General features: G+C 44.6%; 1 protein-coding gene across 3 annotated transcripts in view; it reads left to right on the top strand.

Moving 5' to 3' along the window:
- The window catches only part of ndc80 (NDC80 kinetochore complex component), a 78,874-nt gene that overhangs the window by 12,611 nt on the left and 49,868 nt on the right, over positions 1–16,395 (top strand). For all 3 annotated transcript variants that reach the window (XM_033045396.1, XM_033045392.1, XM_033045393.1), the window contains exons 5-7: positions 6,498–6,670; positions 10,592–10,694; positions 12,902–13,000. In XM_033045396.1, the coding sequence (XP_032901287.1) occupies positions 6,498–6,670; positions 10,592–10,694; positions 12,902–13,000 (375 nt within the window). The remainder of the gene's footprint in view (positions 1–6,497; positions 6,671–10,591; positions 10,695–12,901; positions 13,001–16,395) is intronic.

Here is a 16,395-nt window from a genome sequence, read left to right as displayed (position 1 = left end):
ACAACACCTATACTAGCGCAAGAAATATCTATTCGGCCCACGCCGTCCATACTAGCCCTCTGGCAAACAGTCCATTCGGCCCACACACCTGTACTAGCCTAAGACAATTCCCTTTGGTCCACAATGACCGTACTAGCCATCCGCAATCCAGTCCCTTTGGCCCTCAACACACGTACTAGCCCTCCAGAAAGCCACCGCCTGAAGCCCCCCTCCCCGGCTGCATCACCCACACCGGCCCCTGCCTGAAGCCGTGTCCCCCTTCCCGGCTACAGGTCGCTCCTGGCGTCCCCATCCTGAAGCCGTTCCGGTCCCCGGCTACATGACGCCCCTGCCTGAAGCCCTTCCTCTCCCCCGGCTACAGAACGCTCCCGCCGGCCCCCGACAACCCCCGCCTGAAGCCGTCCTCCCCCCGCTGCAGGACACAACAAGAAAGAATGGACTGAATAAATCTCATCTTTAACATTTAAGTTGTTATATTTTAAGGGTTATTCACATTTTAAGCTTTAATAAATCCCTTTTCCACTTGCCGTGTCCGTCAGTTGTGCCTGCGAAGTAATACCTGCGTGTTCTACGTCACAATGGAAACGCAATGGGCATGAATGGCTGTGCCGCTGGAGAACCGCTAAGAGTGGATGGGGGGTGTGTTGCGGGGGGGATGGAGTGAGTGTGTGAGGTAGGGGGCGGGTCAGGTGCGTCACAACAGGAACTCGTCAGCTGCGCTTGCGCAGTTGGGGGCAGTGGAGGCGGAGGTCAAGGACACCGCTGGTGCCTCTGGCTGCTACAAATGTGAGAAGTGCATCCAGGTATAGCTCCTGAAGGACTGTGTTGGGGAACTGGAGAAGCAAGTGGATGACCTCAGGTTTGTCCGAGAAGCTGAGTCGTTCCTCGACGAGTCCTACAGCAAGATTTTTATACCTAAGGTACTGAAAGAGAGAAGGTGAGTGACTGTGAGAAAGGGAAGTAAACATGGAATGCAAAGGTCCCCGGGTGTTGTACCTCATGTGAGCAGGTTCACCCACTTAGAAGCTGTTGGGACAGAAGTCGTTAACGCACTGAGCAGCGCATTGGCTTGCGAAGCAAAAAGTGCTGTTGAGCCAAAACCAAAGAGGCCAACGTCGGGCAACGCCGTGGTAGTTGGAGACTTCATTGTGAGAGGTACGGGCAGGGTTTCTGCGGCAACAGACCGGATTCCAGGATGGTGTGCTGCCTCCCCAGTGTCAGGATCCAGGATGTCACGGACAGAGTGCAGAAAATCCTCAAGGGCAAAGGTGAACAGCCGGAAGTTGTAGTGCATGTTGGCGCAAACTATGTCGGAAAGGACGGGATGAATATTCTGAAGTGTGATTTTAGAGAGCCCGGAAAAGTGCTGAAAAGCAGGACCTCCGGGGTGGTTATCTCTGATTTGCTTCCAGTTCCTCATGCTGGCCAGAGCAGGAACAGGGAGATACAGGACCTGAATGTGTGGCTGAGGAACTGGTGCAGGGGCAGGGATTTAGATTCTTAGACCTGTTTTGGAGTAAGGGGGAACTGTACAAAAGGGATGGATTGCACCTTAACAGGTGGGGGACCGGCATTCTGGCAGGCAGGTTTGCAACTGCAACACAGGTGGTTTTAAACTAAGTAAGGGGGTCGGGGGGTGGGGATAGTTAATGATCCCAGAATTAATGGGAAAGAAAGCTCACAAAGGGATAGGAGAGTATGGCCAAGTGTAATAGGGATCGATGTGAATGGTGTGATGCGTAAGGAATTAAAAGTATTGTAATTGAATGCGCGAAGTATAAGAAGTAAAGTAGATGAGCTTAAGGCTCAGTTAGACGTTGGTAGATATGGCATTGTGGGGAATACCGAGACGTGGCTGCAGGAGGATTGGGTCTGGGAACGTAATATTCAGGGTTATACAGCCTATAGAAAGGACAGGCAAGTGGGCAGAGGAGGAGGAGTAGCTCTTCTGGTGAGGAATGGAATCCAGTCCCTTGCGAGGGAAGACATAGGGACTGACGAGGTAGAGTCACTGTGGATTAAGTTGAGGAATTGCAAGAAGGCACTAATTGGTGTTATCTGCAGACCCCCAAATACACAACGGATGACACAAAGCTGGGTAGCAGTGTGAACTGAAGAGGATGTTAGGAGGTTGCAGGGTGACCTGGACAGGTTGAGTGAGTGGGCAGATGCGTGGCGGATGCAGTATAATATAGATAAATGTGAGGTTATCTACTTTGGTGGCAAAAACAAGGGGGCAGATTATTATCTCAATGGGGTTAGGTTAGGTAAGGGGGAGGTACAGCGAGACCTGGGTGTCCTTGTACACTGGTCACTGAAAGTTGGCGTACCGGTACAGCAGGCAGTGAAGAAAGCTAATGGAATTTTGGCCTTCATAACAAGAGGATTTCAGTATAGGAGTAGAGAGGTTCTTCTGCAGTTGTATAGGGCTCTGGTAAAACCACATCTGGAGTATTGCGTACAGTTTTGGTCTCCTAAGTTGAGGAAGGACATCCTTGTGATTGAGGCAGTGCAGCGTAGGTTCACGAGATTGATCCCTGGGATGGCGGGACTGTCATATGAGGAAAGATTGAAAAGACTAGGCTTGTATTCACTGGAGTTTAGAAGGATGAGGGGGATCTTATAGAAACATAAAATTATAAAAGGACTGGACAAGCTAGATGCAGGAAAAATGTTCCCAATGTTGGGCGAGTCCAGAACCAGGGGCCACAGTCTTAGAATAAAAGGGAGGCCATTTAAGACTGAGGTGAGAAAAAAAAATGCCACCCAGAGAGTTGTGAATTTGTGGAATTCCCTGCCACAGAGGGCAGTGGAGGCCAAATTACTGGATGGATTTAAGAGAGAGTTAGATAAAGCTCTGGGGGCTAGTGGAATCAAGGGATATAGGGAGAAGGCAGGCACGGGTTATTGATTGGGGACGAACAGCCATGATCACAATTATTATTAAAGCTTTATTTCAGACACAGGTCCATATAACACATCGAACAGTATAAGGAGATACAAAAATACATTAAAAATTGCATATTAGCCTATAAGATATACAAGCTATTGCACCAATGCCGTCTTAGCCTAGAAGTGAATCTATAGCAGCTTTTCAGAGGGCTGACTAGGGCTTCAATTATGTGGTTCTCTGACTTGTCCAGGCGACACATAAAACTAAACATCAGCTGTCTTAAGAGTGCCTCACAGGTTGGCACTCTAGTGGACACAAACAATTGACTGGCACTATGCCACCTAGGGACACGAAGTAGCAACCTCATTGCATCATTGTATGCTACCTTGAGCCTCTGCATACTCTTTTTCTTATAATTAGACCACAATTGAGCAGTATATAACGGTGTGATGTAGGTTCTGAACAGGGAACACTTCACAGAGTCAGAGCACATAGAAAACTTCCTTATAAGCATGTTAGCTTGAAGATAAATTTTACAGCGCTGTCGGTAGAGGTCTTTGTCATCCGTCCAGTCATCGGATATGACATGACCTAGGTATTTAATTTCCTCACACACAGCAAGAGGACTGTCTGACAAATAAAAGGTCGGAAAAGTTGATTTCCTGTCCTCAGCGCTTCTAACTATCATTATGCGGCTTTTCTTAGCGTTATACTTTATGTCATAATCAAGGCCATACTGAGAGCACACCTTCAGCATCTGCTGCAGCCCAGCACTATGTGGACAGAGCAGGACCAGGTCGTCTGCATACATAAGATGATAAACAATAGTGTTGCCCACAAGACAGACAGTTTTTAACCTATTTAACTGATTTGACAATTCATCCATATAAACATTAAATAAAATAGGAGACAAAATTCCTCCTTGCCGCACTCCATTACTAACACAGAATGGAGCAGATACAACATTGTCCCATTTAACCTGAAACGTTTGATGGGCATACCAAAACACTAAAATTCTCACTAAGAATTTAGGGGCACCTTTATCTAGCAATTTTACAAACAATTGTTCATGATTAATTCTATCAAATGCCTTGGACGCATCAATAAAACATAGAAATACAGATGAATTCAGGCTTGTGTACCTGAACACAATCTCTTTAAGAGCATAGATACACAGGTCAGTTCCATGTTTTCTTTTGAACCCAAACTGATTGTCAGTAGTAAGAACATACATTTCTAGCTTTGTCAACAGTATTCTCTCCAGTACTTTAGATAAGATACTGGCTAATGCAATAGGTCAGTAATTATCAATACTGTTGAGCTTACCAGCCTTATCTTTAAGCACAGGCACTAACATTACAGACATAATAGCATTTGGCAGGACACCATGAACCAGACAACCATTAAAGCACATGGAAAGCAAAGGGCAGAGCTTATAGCTGGCATATTTTAGATGTTCTGCAGTAATGCAGTCCATACCGCAGGCTTTGTTGTTATCCAACATGTTAATGGCATCATAGACATCTGCTGCCCTAACTACCATATCTACAGAGAGATCAATATGTTCATGATTGATTCTAACTGGGTTACTTTTAACACAGTTAAAAAGATTACAGTAGTGCTCACGCCAACTCTCAGCTATTTTTTCTGGGCTACTAACACTGTCAATGTCAGACGGTAGGGGTGTTTTACTGTTATTCATTACTTTGACCCCTTTCCAGAAGTTAGTAAGGTTGTTATTCTGTAGCTTCATGGCAAGCGAGTCTGCTCTCATTGTGTTTTCATTTTTCTTAATAAAACGAAGTGCATACTTAACTCTAGCATTTGTGCGTTTTTTCATATCTAGCAATACCCCCTGTCTAGGCCTACCTGCCTCTGACCAGAGTCTAAAGGCCTCTCTTGCCTCAGCGTACTGCTCAGCCACAAACTCATTCCACCCAGGTCTGATGTTGGGTACCTTACATTTACTTTTACAAAAGGGATCACTGGAAGCATTGAGACATTTCACAATAACATCATACATGGCACAGAGTTTTTCAGCATGTTGCACGTCCTTACAATTCATATCTAAGCACATTAGGGCCTCTTGAGGCAATGCAATATTATTTTAAAAACTCTCCGTTCGCAGTGAGTATCCAGCCATAACCTCTCTGCTCAGTTTTGACAATGAATGGCGGTGCTGGCTCGAAGGGCCAAATGGCCTCCTCCTGCACCTATTTTCTATGTTTTCAGCAATTATGTGACAGAAAGCAACATTGGAATAAGTTGACTTTGGATCGGCAGTGTGTGATCAGTGGAGTTCTGCAGGGATTGATAGTCGGGCCCAGCTGTCCCAATTAGAGGATGTTGAGTGTCCAGGTTTGCTGTGTGGGATTGTGAGAATGGGTAAGGTGATATAGAAAAGCCTACATATGACTGCAGCAAACAGAATGCAATGCAGAAAAATAACTTTGGTGCTTAAGTGGATAACAAGTGTTCAAAGGGACGTATTGTGTACTTACAATACAATAAACCTTATTCGCCAAGTATGTTGGATGTATGTATTCTTGGATGGAGCAGTTACATTATAAGGAAAGTGGAGAAGTTAGGTGTGTTTTCCCTGCAACAAAGGAGATTAAGAGCAGACATCAATGAGCTATACAAAATTATGAGAGGAATAGATAGGGTGGACTGCAGGTAACTTTTCTTCAAAACTACTTAGACTCAGATTTTGGCTAAGGGGCAAGACATTTAATCCTGTTCTGAGGGGGAATGTTTTTCACCCAGAGAGGTATGTCTGCCTTTCTGGGATTGTCAAAGTATATCATCTTGCAGGAATCAGGATTAGATACCATCTGATATTTTTCCTACCACTGATGTTAGACTTGCCCACTGGTAAATGACCTGGCTGAACCCTGCTGTCCTCTTGTATAAAGGTGCCATTTGTCCTGGCACTTCACCTATGGCCTCCAAAAATGTAATTATCTGTCATGACCCCAGGAATCTTCTCCCTTGCTTCCCGCAGCAGGTTGGACCCACAAGAGGCTTCAGATGCTGGAATCTGCTGGATGAACTCAGCAGGTCAAGCAGCATCTCTAGAGGGAAGTAAAAGGTTGTCTCATTGAGTTTAAATTTTTTACATGGGGGTATGGCAGGTCATTGCTGAAGAGCTAAGAAACCAGGCTAAGTCTGAAAATAAAAGGTGGTTAGACAAAGATTAGGAGAAACTCCTTCACGCAGAGTATGATGAATCTTTGGATTTCTCTACCCTATTGGGTGAGGAGGCTCAGTCATTGATTCAAAACAAAACAGATTAATTTCTGGACACCAAGGGAATTATGGGGTGTGGGGCTCGTGCTTGAACATGGAGTTGAAGCATCGCCTTATCCCAATATATTGCAAAATAGGCTCTTATGTTTTTATGAATGTTGATACATTTCTCCAATGGTTACTTGGCAGCCCAGTTTTATGGATAACACAAGGCATGGTCCTTTCATACCATCAATGGTATGCAATGGGAACGTTTGGGGGGGGGGGGAAATTAGAGCATGGTTGCTGGTGTTGTCCTGAATGTACATAGTTTGTTTTTCTACTTTAAAAATTAAAAAATAATTAAATGTTCAAGTTTCTAGGGGACAATGGTTATCCACACTCTTTTTCGGTGAAGAGTTTGCAGTCACCCACGGCTAAGGAGTTTCTGAAGATTTTCTCTTTTCTGTACAACTTAATTGACGCATCTTATCAACCACCCGATTCAAAGTTTGAGGAAGAAATCCCTAGAATCTTCAAAGTTCTTGGGTAAGATTAAATATATTATTGTTGTTGTTACAGATTTTCATTAAATATGTAATATTCTCACTTTAGTCACATGGTGGTTTGTGTAGATGATGTGGCATTCCCTCTGCTGGAGAAGCTTGAGTTGGGCGACATTGGATAATGAATCAAATTTCAATAACTTTTTTAACCTGAATTTTACATCTTTTACTTGAGGTATAAAGTCACTTCACCTATGACAGTGTTTCAGATCTACATGAATGTCAAATTGGCCTTTCAAGAGGGTGCTTCTTAATTCTGTTCTCCTTTCAGTGGGTCAGCAAACCTCTGTTTAACTGATTAAATGGTTCATTTGCTGTTGTGAAATGCTGAGGTTGACACGTTGATTATTTGTCATGGGGAGGAAGAGACACACAACATGAGGTAATGGGAAGACCATCAATACTATTGATGTACAGAGGAATCTTGGGGGTTGAACTGCATGGTGTTATGAAAGTGGCAACACAAGCAGATAGAGTGGTAAAGAAGGCATGCGGTGTGCTTACCTTAATCAGTCGGGGCATTGAGTATAGGGTCAGCCCCTCAAATCGACTGACTGACTTATCTCATTATGCTCGCCCCACATTCCCATTGTTAGCCCTCCTTCCTGTGTATAGGCAGCAACTCAAAAGTGAAGACCCAGCGGTGAGGATTGTACAGAGCATGTCAGGGGAGGTAGAGGAACAACTTTGCAACTTCTTGGATTTGGTAGATGGGGCATGTTCAAAGACTCAGCAACAGACCTGGGCGAATGCGCCATGGTTGTCAGCAACATAAGAATTTCTATGGAAGTGTGTCCCTACTAGGTTCCGAGTGTTTCCTAAACAGAAGTCTTGAATAAATCAGGAAGTCCACAATCTACTGAGAACGTGATCTGGGGAATTCAAGTCCAGCGATACAGGATCATATGAGAAATTTTGGTATGACCGCAAAGGCCATCGAGAATGTGATTTTCGGTCAACAATTTAGCTCTAAACCGAGGAACAGACCAATAGCAGTGGCAGGCTTACGGGTGATCACTTCCTATATGGTGAAACCAATTAACTCAAGTGTCAGCGAAGTGACAGTGGACGAGTTCAATGCTTTCAGTGCTTGCTCTGAAATGCAGAACCACGATGCACCTTCATGCACATCCACAGTCTCCAAGGCCGACAACAGATGATCCATCATGAGGGTGAACTTCTGGAAAGTGACTGGCTCTGATCCAATCGGTGGTACTTTCACCCACTGTAATGAAGTGCTTTGAAATGTATTATGAATTAGTGTATCAACTCCTGCTTTGGTAATGATCTGTATGCACCATTAACAGCAGATGCGATTCTGTTGCCTCTCTGTTCTGCACTAGACCACTTGGACAACAAGAACATGTACAGCGGGCTAATGTTCATTGACTAGCTCAGTGTTTAGCGCAGCACACAAACTGGTGGAGTAACTCAGCGGGTCATGCGCCATCACTGAAGGACATGGATAGGTGACGTTTTGGGTGGTGCTCTACAGCAGTATTCAGCACCATCATCTCCTCCAAACCTATCATCAAACTGGAAATTGGGACTGCGCATCCCTGTGCAACTAGGATCACGACATCCTCATTAACAGACCTCAAATCAGTACGATTTTAGCAACAACACTTATTGCTGACCATCAGCACAGGGGTGTCGAGGCTGGGTTTAGTCTCCTGCTCTACTCCATATCCATGACTGTGTAGCCAGATATGGCTCCAATACCATCTACAAATTTACTACCGATCTTGTATTTGTTGAATGGGTAATGAGTCAGAGTACAGGAGTGAAATTGATAATCTGGTTGAGTGATGCCAGATCAACAATCTTGCTGTCAGCATTAGCAAAACCTAGAAACTGGTTCTGACTTAAGGAAGAGAAAGCAGAAGGTCCATCAACCTGTCTTCATCAGCGGGATGATGGTAGAGAGAATCACCAGGTTCAAGTTCCTGGGTGTGCACATCTATAGTGATCTGAACTGGGCCTAGCACATTGATGCAATTCCAACCCTATTTGGGAATTGAAACCAGGGCATGCATCATGGATGGTGGCTCTGGGGAGTGTTATGAGATAGACCTGGCCATACAAGAACTGAGCTCCTTGAATTATAAGTGAACAGGATTGGTGAGGAAAGTGTATGGTATGCTGCCTTCAAAGAGCGAGACATTGAATTTAACAGAAGGGTTGTCATGTTACAGTTATACAAATAGTTGGTTAGGCAGCAGTTAAAGTATTGTGTGCATTTCTAGTTGCGACACCAGAGAAAAGATGTGCTTAAGCTTGGCATCATGTTCGTCACAGACATTCAAAGGGTTTCAAAGGTCTTTTATTGTCACGTGTACCAATTAAGGTTTCCGTGATATGCGAATTACCATGCAGCCATATGGGGAAAAAGCAACAAAACACACAAATACATAAAAGTGAACATAAACATCAGCACAGCGGATTCCCCACATTCCTCACTGTGATGGAAGACAAAGCCCAATCTTTTTCCTCTTTAATTTTTCTGCGATCGGGGCAGTCAAACCATCCGTCGGGGCGATCAAAGCTCCCATAGCCGGCGGTCGGGGCGATCAAAATTCCTGCATCGGAGCGGTCGAAATTCCCGTGGCTTGGCGTTCCCGATGTCAGTCTCTGACCAGAGAGCCGGCTCCGTGATGTTAAGTCCGCAAGCACCCACAGTTGCAGCTCTAAGGTCGATCCCTGGCAAAGGAATCGCGGGCTCCGCGTTGTTAAAGTCCTATAGGCACCCGCGGTGGAGCTCTCAAAGGTCAGTCTCCACCAAAGGTCGCCAACTCCTCGATGTTAGGATGCAGTGCAGACGGAGATACGATACGGAAAAAAATTGCATCTCCGTCAAGGTAAGAGATTAGAAAAAGTTTCCACCAAACCGCCTCACCCCCCACATAAAACGAGCTAAAGAACACTAAGAGCATACATTTGACACATACTATTTAAACACAAAGGAGGAAAGGACAGACAGACTGTTGGCGTGGCAGACATTGCTGGTGTCATCCGGTGGTCTTTGTGGGCTGAAGAACTATTCCTGTGGTGTGATATGTTCTATAAGCAATATAGTTGCCATGAACGGAGTGAAACAGGGTCACCAGACAAATTCGTATGACGGCTGAGCTGCTGAGAAAAGGTTAGGTCAATTAATGTTATATCCACTAGGGATCTAATCAAAGTTTGCAAAATTCTAGCAAGGCTATGTGGGGAGAATGATTCTGCATGTAAAGTTCTCAAGAACAAGGATCACCATTCAGCTTTTAGCAAGAGGTTGGCAATGAGACTTTTGTACACTCAAATGTGGCATTTTCCACCACAGAGGGCTATAGAGTCCAGGTTTCTGAGTGTAAGGTAGTGTTCTAGACTAACAAGGCTTCAAAAGTAATGGAGAGAGAGTTGGAATACAAAATTTGCCATGATCATATTGCATGGTGAATCCATGAAATTCCCCCAATTCCCTTTCCAGAGAGATAGCTGCTATTAAGAAGCCTTTATCGCCCTCTTCAGTTGAAACCAATCTATGCCATCCACTTTCACAAAGATATTCCATTTCTCTCCACTGCCCTTCTCAGCATTTTAACACATACCTGTTTTCTTTTCCCAGATGAGACAAAAGGTAATTGAACGAGTGTTAACTGTCTTTCTCTTCATGGCAACAGCCTGAATTGCTGATTATTGCCAACATTCTTGCTTTTTATTCCTGATTTGCGCCTGAGTTTCTTGATTTGCTTTTGTTATTTATTGCCAACCATTTTGCAGGATATGTAACAATGGTAATGTAATTTCATAATGTAACATTCTGTATGCCTATTTTGGATATTTATTTCAGAACAGTGTGATGCTAGGAGAAATCAGGCTATCATGCTTTTAGTTAATGACTCTATTTAATTGATTTAAGGTATCCCTTTCCATTGTCAAGAAGTTCAATGTATACGGTTGGAGCTCCACACACTTGGCCACAGATTCTCGGCGCATTAATTTGGTTGACTGATGCTGCCAAGGTAAGAATCACGAATAGGTAGATACAAAATGCTGAAGTAACTCAGCGGGTGAGGCTGAGTGATCTCTGGAGAGAAGGAATGGGTGACGTTTCGGGTTGAGGCCCTTCTTCAGACTGATGTCAGGGGAGGGTACATGACAAAGATAGAATGTAGTCAGAGACAGACTAGTGGGAGAACTGGGGATGGGAATGAGAGAGAAAGCAGGGCTATCTGAAGTTAGAGAAGTCAATGTTCATTCCGCTGGGGTGTAAACTACCCAAGCAAAATATGAGGTGCTGTTCCACCAATTTGAGCTGGGACTCCCTCTGACAATGGAGGAGGCCCAGGACAGAAAGGTCAGATTGGAAATGGGAAGGGGAGTTGAAGTGCTGAGCCACCGGAAGATCAGGTAGGTCAAGGTGGACTGAGCGGAGGTATTCAGTGAAATGATCGCCGAGCCTGCGCTTGGTCTCGCCGATGTAGAGAGGTTGACACTTGGAACAGTAGATGAAGTTGGAGGAGGTGCAAGTGAACCTCTGCATCACCTGGAAAGACTGTTTGGTTCCTTGGATGGAGTCGAGGGGGGAGGTAAAGGGACAGATGCAGGGGAAAATACCTGGGGAGCAGGGACGTGTGGGCAGGGGAGGCAGAGCCTCAAATGTCATACTCCCAATGAAAATAGCTGTTAAGAAAAATAATAATAATATTGTGGCGGCTCCCAAGGGTCGTGCCACCATATTGTCGAACCCCTCGGCACAGGAGTGGTTCAGTCCAGAGGCGGCCCTTAGCCGGAGGCTTTAAAGGCAGGGGCTTGGGTGCCATCTTCCTCTCGTTTGGTCTTCCCTACAACCGGGAGGAACAGAATAAAAAGTGCCTCTCAAAACACGACTTCGTGCTTCATTCTGAGACCCACGCACTACATTGGTGACCCCCGACGCTCCATTGGCGTCATGATGGAGAACAGACAAAGCCCTACCTCCTCACAGGCCGGCCCGGCCCTGTCTCTGGACGCGGTCTCCATAAAACTGCCCAACTTCTGGACCACCCGGCCGCTCATCTGGTTCCAGCAGGCGGAGGCCCAGTTCAACCTGCGGGGCATCACGGTCGATGCCACCCGCTTCTATTACCTGGTGGGAGCCCTCGAGCAGGATGCGGTTGAAGAGGTCACGGACTTCCTCGCAGACCCCCCGAACGATGATAAATACCTCGGCCTGAAAGAGCTCCTGCTCCAGATTTACGGACTGAGTAGGATGGAGCGGGCAGGTAGGATCCTGCATATGGGGGGCCTGGGCGACCGTATCGTAAAAATGTCGACGCAGGTAGACAGGAGTAAGGGGTGTCCTTGATGTTTTTAAACTCTTGAGCATAGACAAGGTGAGCAGCCATGGGTGGGAAAGTCTAAAACTACAGGACAAAGGTTTAAAGTGAGAAGGGAAAGATTTAAAAGGGACCTGAAGGGCAACATTTTCACACCGAGGTTGGTCTTGTGTAGAATGAGTTACCAGTGAACATGGAAGAAGGTAAAATTGCAATAGTTTAAAGACACTTAGATTGCACAATTTTTTTTAATTGAAAGCATTGCCTTCATTTCCGCTGTATATTGCTCGATTTGTCAGTAAATACTCAATGTTCACAGCAATTTAGCTACCTATAATTTTTTATTTCTGACTGTTCTCGTCCTTTTTTAAAAACTATTATCTCCATCCTGGCTTAAATTCAAATCTATTTGTCCTTTTTCTGCTAGTCTTGGCTTTGACAGTACCCTTGTCCTTATGCCATGAACCTCCCTATTCATTTTCCACACCAGTTTCTTGTAAAAAATGCCTTGGAGGAACTGAGACTTTGTTGTTCTTCAGGCTTATGATGCTTCTCAGTAAGATCTTGTCTTTTGTATTTTGACTTAAGATAAATATTAACAGCTTTTTTTTCCTCTCCACTTCAACTCCATTTCAATGATTATGAAACATTTCTTGTCTTGATTCAAGGAAGGTTACCTAACCTGAGCTTTCCAGTTCAACCTGTGATTGAAAGGAAGGCTCCTGCTGTGTTTGAAGTTGTGGTGATGTGTTCTGATATGCTCTCTTTGATAGAGCATCTTTTTTATCAAATGTATTTTGGCAGTAATTTTAAGTTGCACGATGCAGCTGCTCACCTTTGGAAATAGTCTTATGTATGTATTGCAAATTTCCTAAATGCAATTTTTTAATTTGTGTTTACTTTGTATACAGCTAACCAAGTCCATCAATCCAGATAAAATCCTGTTTGGTGCAGACAAGGACTTGGATGAAGTGGAGAGTGTGACTGAAGACGGTGTTCATCATAACAGGGTAACCAGTCATTAGTTACCCTCGATTTGCTCTCTTTTCACCCTTTAGAATTTAAGTGATTAATTCGATTTCATTTCAAGCTTTCATAAATTTATTGATGCCTTAAGTGATCTTTTTCCTATGACTGAGTTGTTAGATTAAATTTTTGTGGCAAAATACTGATAAAGCTAACATATGTCGTTACTTTTGGATAAAAGATACAGCAACTTTAAGCAAGAAGCAGTTAAATGATTAAATGTTAATCTGTACCAGTTGCTGATAGTTTCAGTGCTCTGCTGTTACTTTAGCAAAAACTGCATCTCAACCAAGGCTTCTCCGCTTCTGCAGAACCTGCTTATTTTTTCATTTAACTTGTCATAAATTCCAATTATTGCAAATTTGAATATTTCACATTATAATATTGACTACCCACTTTTCAAGAATCCCCCAGCTTCAACCTTGAATATATTCAAAGTTTCTGCTTTCACAGTCATTTGAGGAAGAGTTCAAAGATTCACAACTCCAAAAGGAAAAGCTTCACCTCTTACAGTGATCCCTTATTTATCCCTTCACTCTATGTGATCCCTTATTTATGATTTTACTTCGGAGTCACGTGAGTGACTACGTGAAGAAGAGCCGTCCGTCTGCGTGCGCGTCATTACGTCTGAACACAACGCGCGACGGACTGGAGAGACACTGCGTCCTCCCAGGCCGTTAGGATGGGCAGGTAAGGAAAGTTGAATCACTTACCTGCGTTCTTTCGGGCTTGGAACTTTTTGTAGTTTCAGGGCCCAGATGTCGAGGATACGGTCCGTGGGGAAGTCGGCTGCCGAAGACCGCAGCATTTCCCAGTAGCGGGCGACGGTGTTTCCCGACACAGCGCCGGCAGCTGAACCGGCAGGAGACTTGTTGCAGGAGGAGAGCCCCATTGGTGGTCCTGCAGTACGGGAAAATCCACCCGCAAGTCAAACAACCCGTTGACTCAGAAGAGTCCGGGGAGGGAAAGGGATACCCTCCCTCAACGGAGAACGTCTGAGGACGACTCTCCCACATAGGAGCAACTTTTGGAGAAGTTGCTCCAACAATGACCTGCTCTAAGGAGAGAGCTGTGTCAGCCCGGACCTACAGCAGCAGGCAGTACCGGGAGCCTCGCATAATGGGGCAACCCAATGTCTTCCCCATTGGAGGGGGAAGTACATATGGAAGAAACCACTCTGAATCAGAGTACAAAAGCAGGGGGGGGGGGGGGGGACCTTCCCAGGGACAAGCAGAAGAAAGGAAGTAAGTAAGTAACTTTTACTTGTATAGCACTGTTTAAGTTAACTTGCACCAAAAAGCTTTACATAAAATAAATAATAAGCACAAAAAAAAAAAAAAAAAATACTACTGCAATCATCCAGGTTCCACTGGGTGCTTCCCTGGATAGAGATCTAGAAAATGTCTCCTGCTCTGAGGAGAGGAGCATTCACGGTCAGTTTCAGTCTGACCCAAAGCAAGAATCTCATTTAGGCCCGCTGGAGGGGCCATGTCAGCGCAGGTATCCTCAGGGGCCTGCGGCATCACCTGTTTACAGGGCTACCTACAAATCTCACTCTCAATGGAGAGGAGTGTGAGTGATCAGTAGGTAACTGATCTCGAATTACAATACTATACAATACCATTCATTTGTCATTTGAACCTCACATAACGTTCAAAACGAAATTTGGTTTCGAGATCAGTAGGTAACTGATCTCGAATTAAAGTATGAACATACTGAAGCACATGCATATGGCCTCAAGAGATAGCAGTTGGCAGAATATCCGCACAAATGCCGGCAAGGGAACAGCGCTATCAGGGTGACTTTGGAGAAACCTGCCGCCGAATCCTCTCTTCAGGTAAGACCAGAAGAAGGAAGCAAAAACTGTCGGACAAATCAAGGTACCAACGACAAGCAAACTTCATCAATAGGCGACAACACACCCCACACCTCCATAGGGGGTAAGCAGTTCACTGAAGCCGGTGGTAGCTTGAAAGCTGGGCACGGAAATATGATCAGAGTCGCCTTTCAAGGCAAACTCAGAATTATGGCCAGAATTGTCCGACAAGGCGGGCTCAGTATGATAAGGTTTTCAGACCAAGACCCAAGCAGAGGTCAGGAGAAACATGGAAACCACTCTTCCTACCAGTCCAACTCCCAATCAAGGAGAGAAAAGGAACCCGCTTCAGGGACCTTTGGGCTTACCACAAGACCACCGGTAGCCATGGAGGTAGGTGGGTCTGGGTTTACTGAAACAAGGGATTGTGGACCAGTTACATGTTGGTAATTTTACTCTTGTGTTTTTGTTCAAAATGACAATAACATGAATTTCAGATCTGGTTTTAAAAAACAGATAACAACATGTGATTATTTTTTACTGCACAACATACATAGGTTCCAAGCAGACTTGGAACTCGGACCGGAGCTGTCTTCAAGGCAGGCCCAGTATTTTGGGCAGGATTGCCTTCCAGGACAGGTGACAGATGGAGGATGTCACTTCATCCAGGTTTAACTTATTTGTGCAGTACAGACTTTTAGAAACAGCAATTTTTGTTATGGTCTAACAACTGTTTTATAGGAGCTTCCTATAAAATGGTCACATGGTATGCATCGACCTCAAAGATGCATACTATTCGGTGTCTATTCATTAAGAACAGGAGATATTTGAAGTTTAACTGGATGGCACGGCTCTGCCAAATGGGTTGACATCAGCTCCTAGACTATTGACAAAATTACGGAAACCAAATCTGGGACTACAAAGGTCTCAAAACCACATAGTAATGGCATATTTGGAGGACATTTTCGTTTTGGAGTCACCAAGAATTGGCAGAAGCATCAGTCAAGCAAACCAAAACCCTGTTTGAAAGAATTGGTTACCTCATCCATCCAGTTAAATCAAAATTGACACCTACAAGGGTAATTGATTACCTAGAATTTACTATCAAAAACAGTAAATATGTTGGTGACTTTGCCTATGGGCAAACGACAATATTAATTAAGCCTGCAATGACCTGATAGTCAAATTCTAGCCATCTATCAGGCAAACAGCGAGTGTAATTTGCAAATAGTAGCTGCATTCCCAGCAGTACGGGCCTTTGCATTACCAGAACTTACAGCAAGCAAAGGAACGAACACTCAGATTACATGCAGGCCGAATTGGCAAACTATGGATTGCCAGCAGAGGCCATTGTTGAATAACTATGGTGGATAACGAATGGGAGACAGCTCAGGGAAATTTTGCTCGAAAGCCATCGAGCGTTCTTCAGACCTATGCAAGCGGCTAAGAATGGGGAGATACCAACACAGTCTAAAGCTGTGGGGGCAGATGGAATGAGCAGGAGTCTGTAATTCCCCAACACATGGAATCAATTACCCAGAATTGTTGGGGGCACAATATAGA

This window comes from Amblyraja radiata, chromosome 27 (genome assembly GCF_010909765.2).
Source record: "Amblyraja radiata isolate CabotCenter1 chromosome 27, sAmbRad1.1.pri, whole genome shotgun sequence".
Classification (NCBI taxonomy): Eukaryota; Metazoa; Chordata; class Chondrichthyes; order Rajiformes; family Rajidae; genus Amblyraja; species Amblyraja radiata.
The sequence above is the reverse complement of the archived record's forward strand: the minus strand, read 5'-3'. Positions and strand labels throughout refer to the sequence as shown.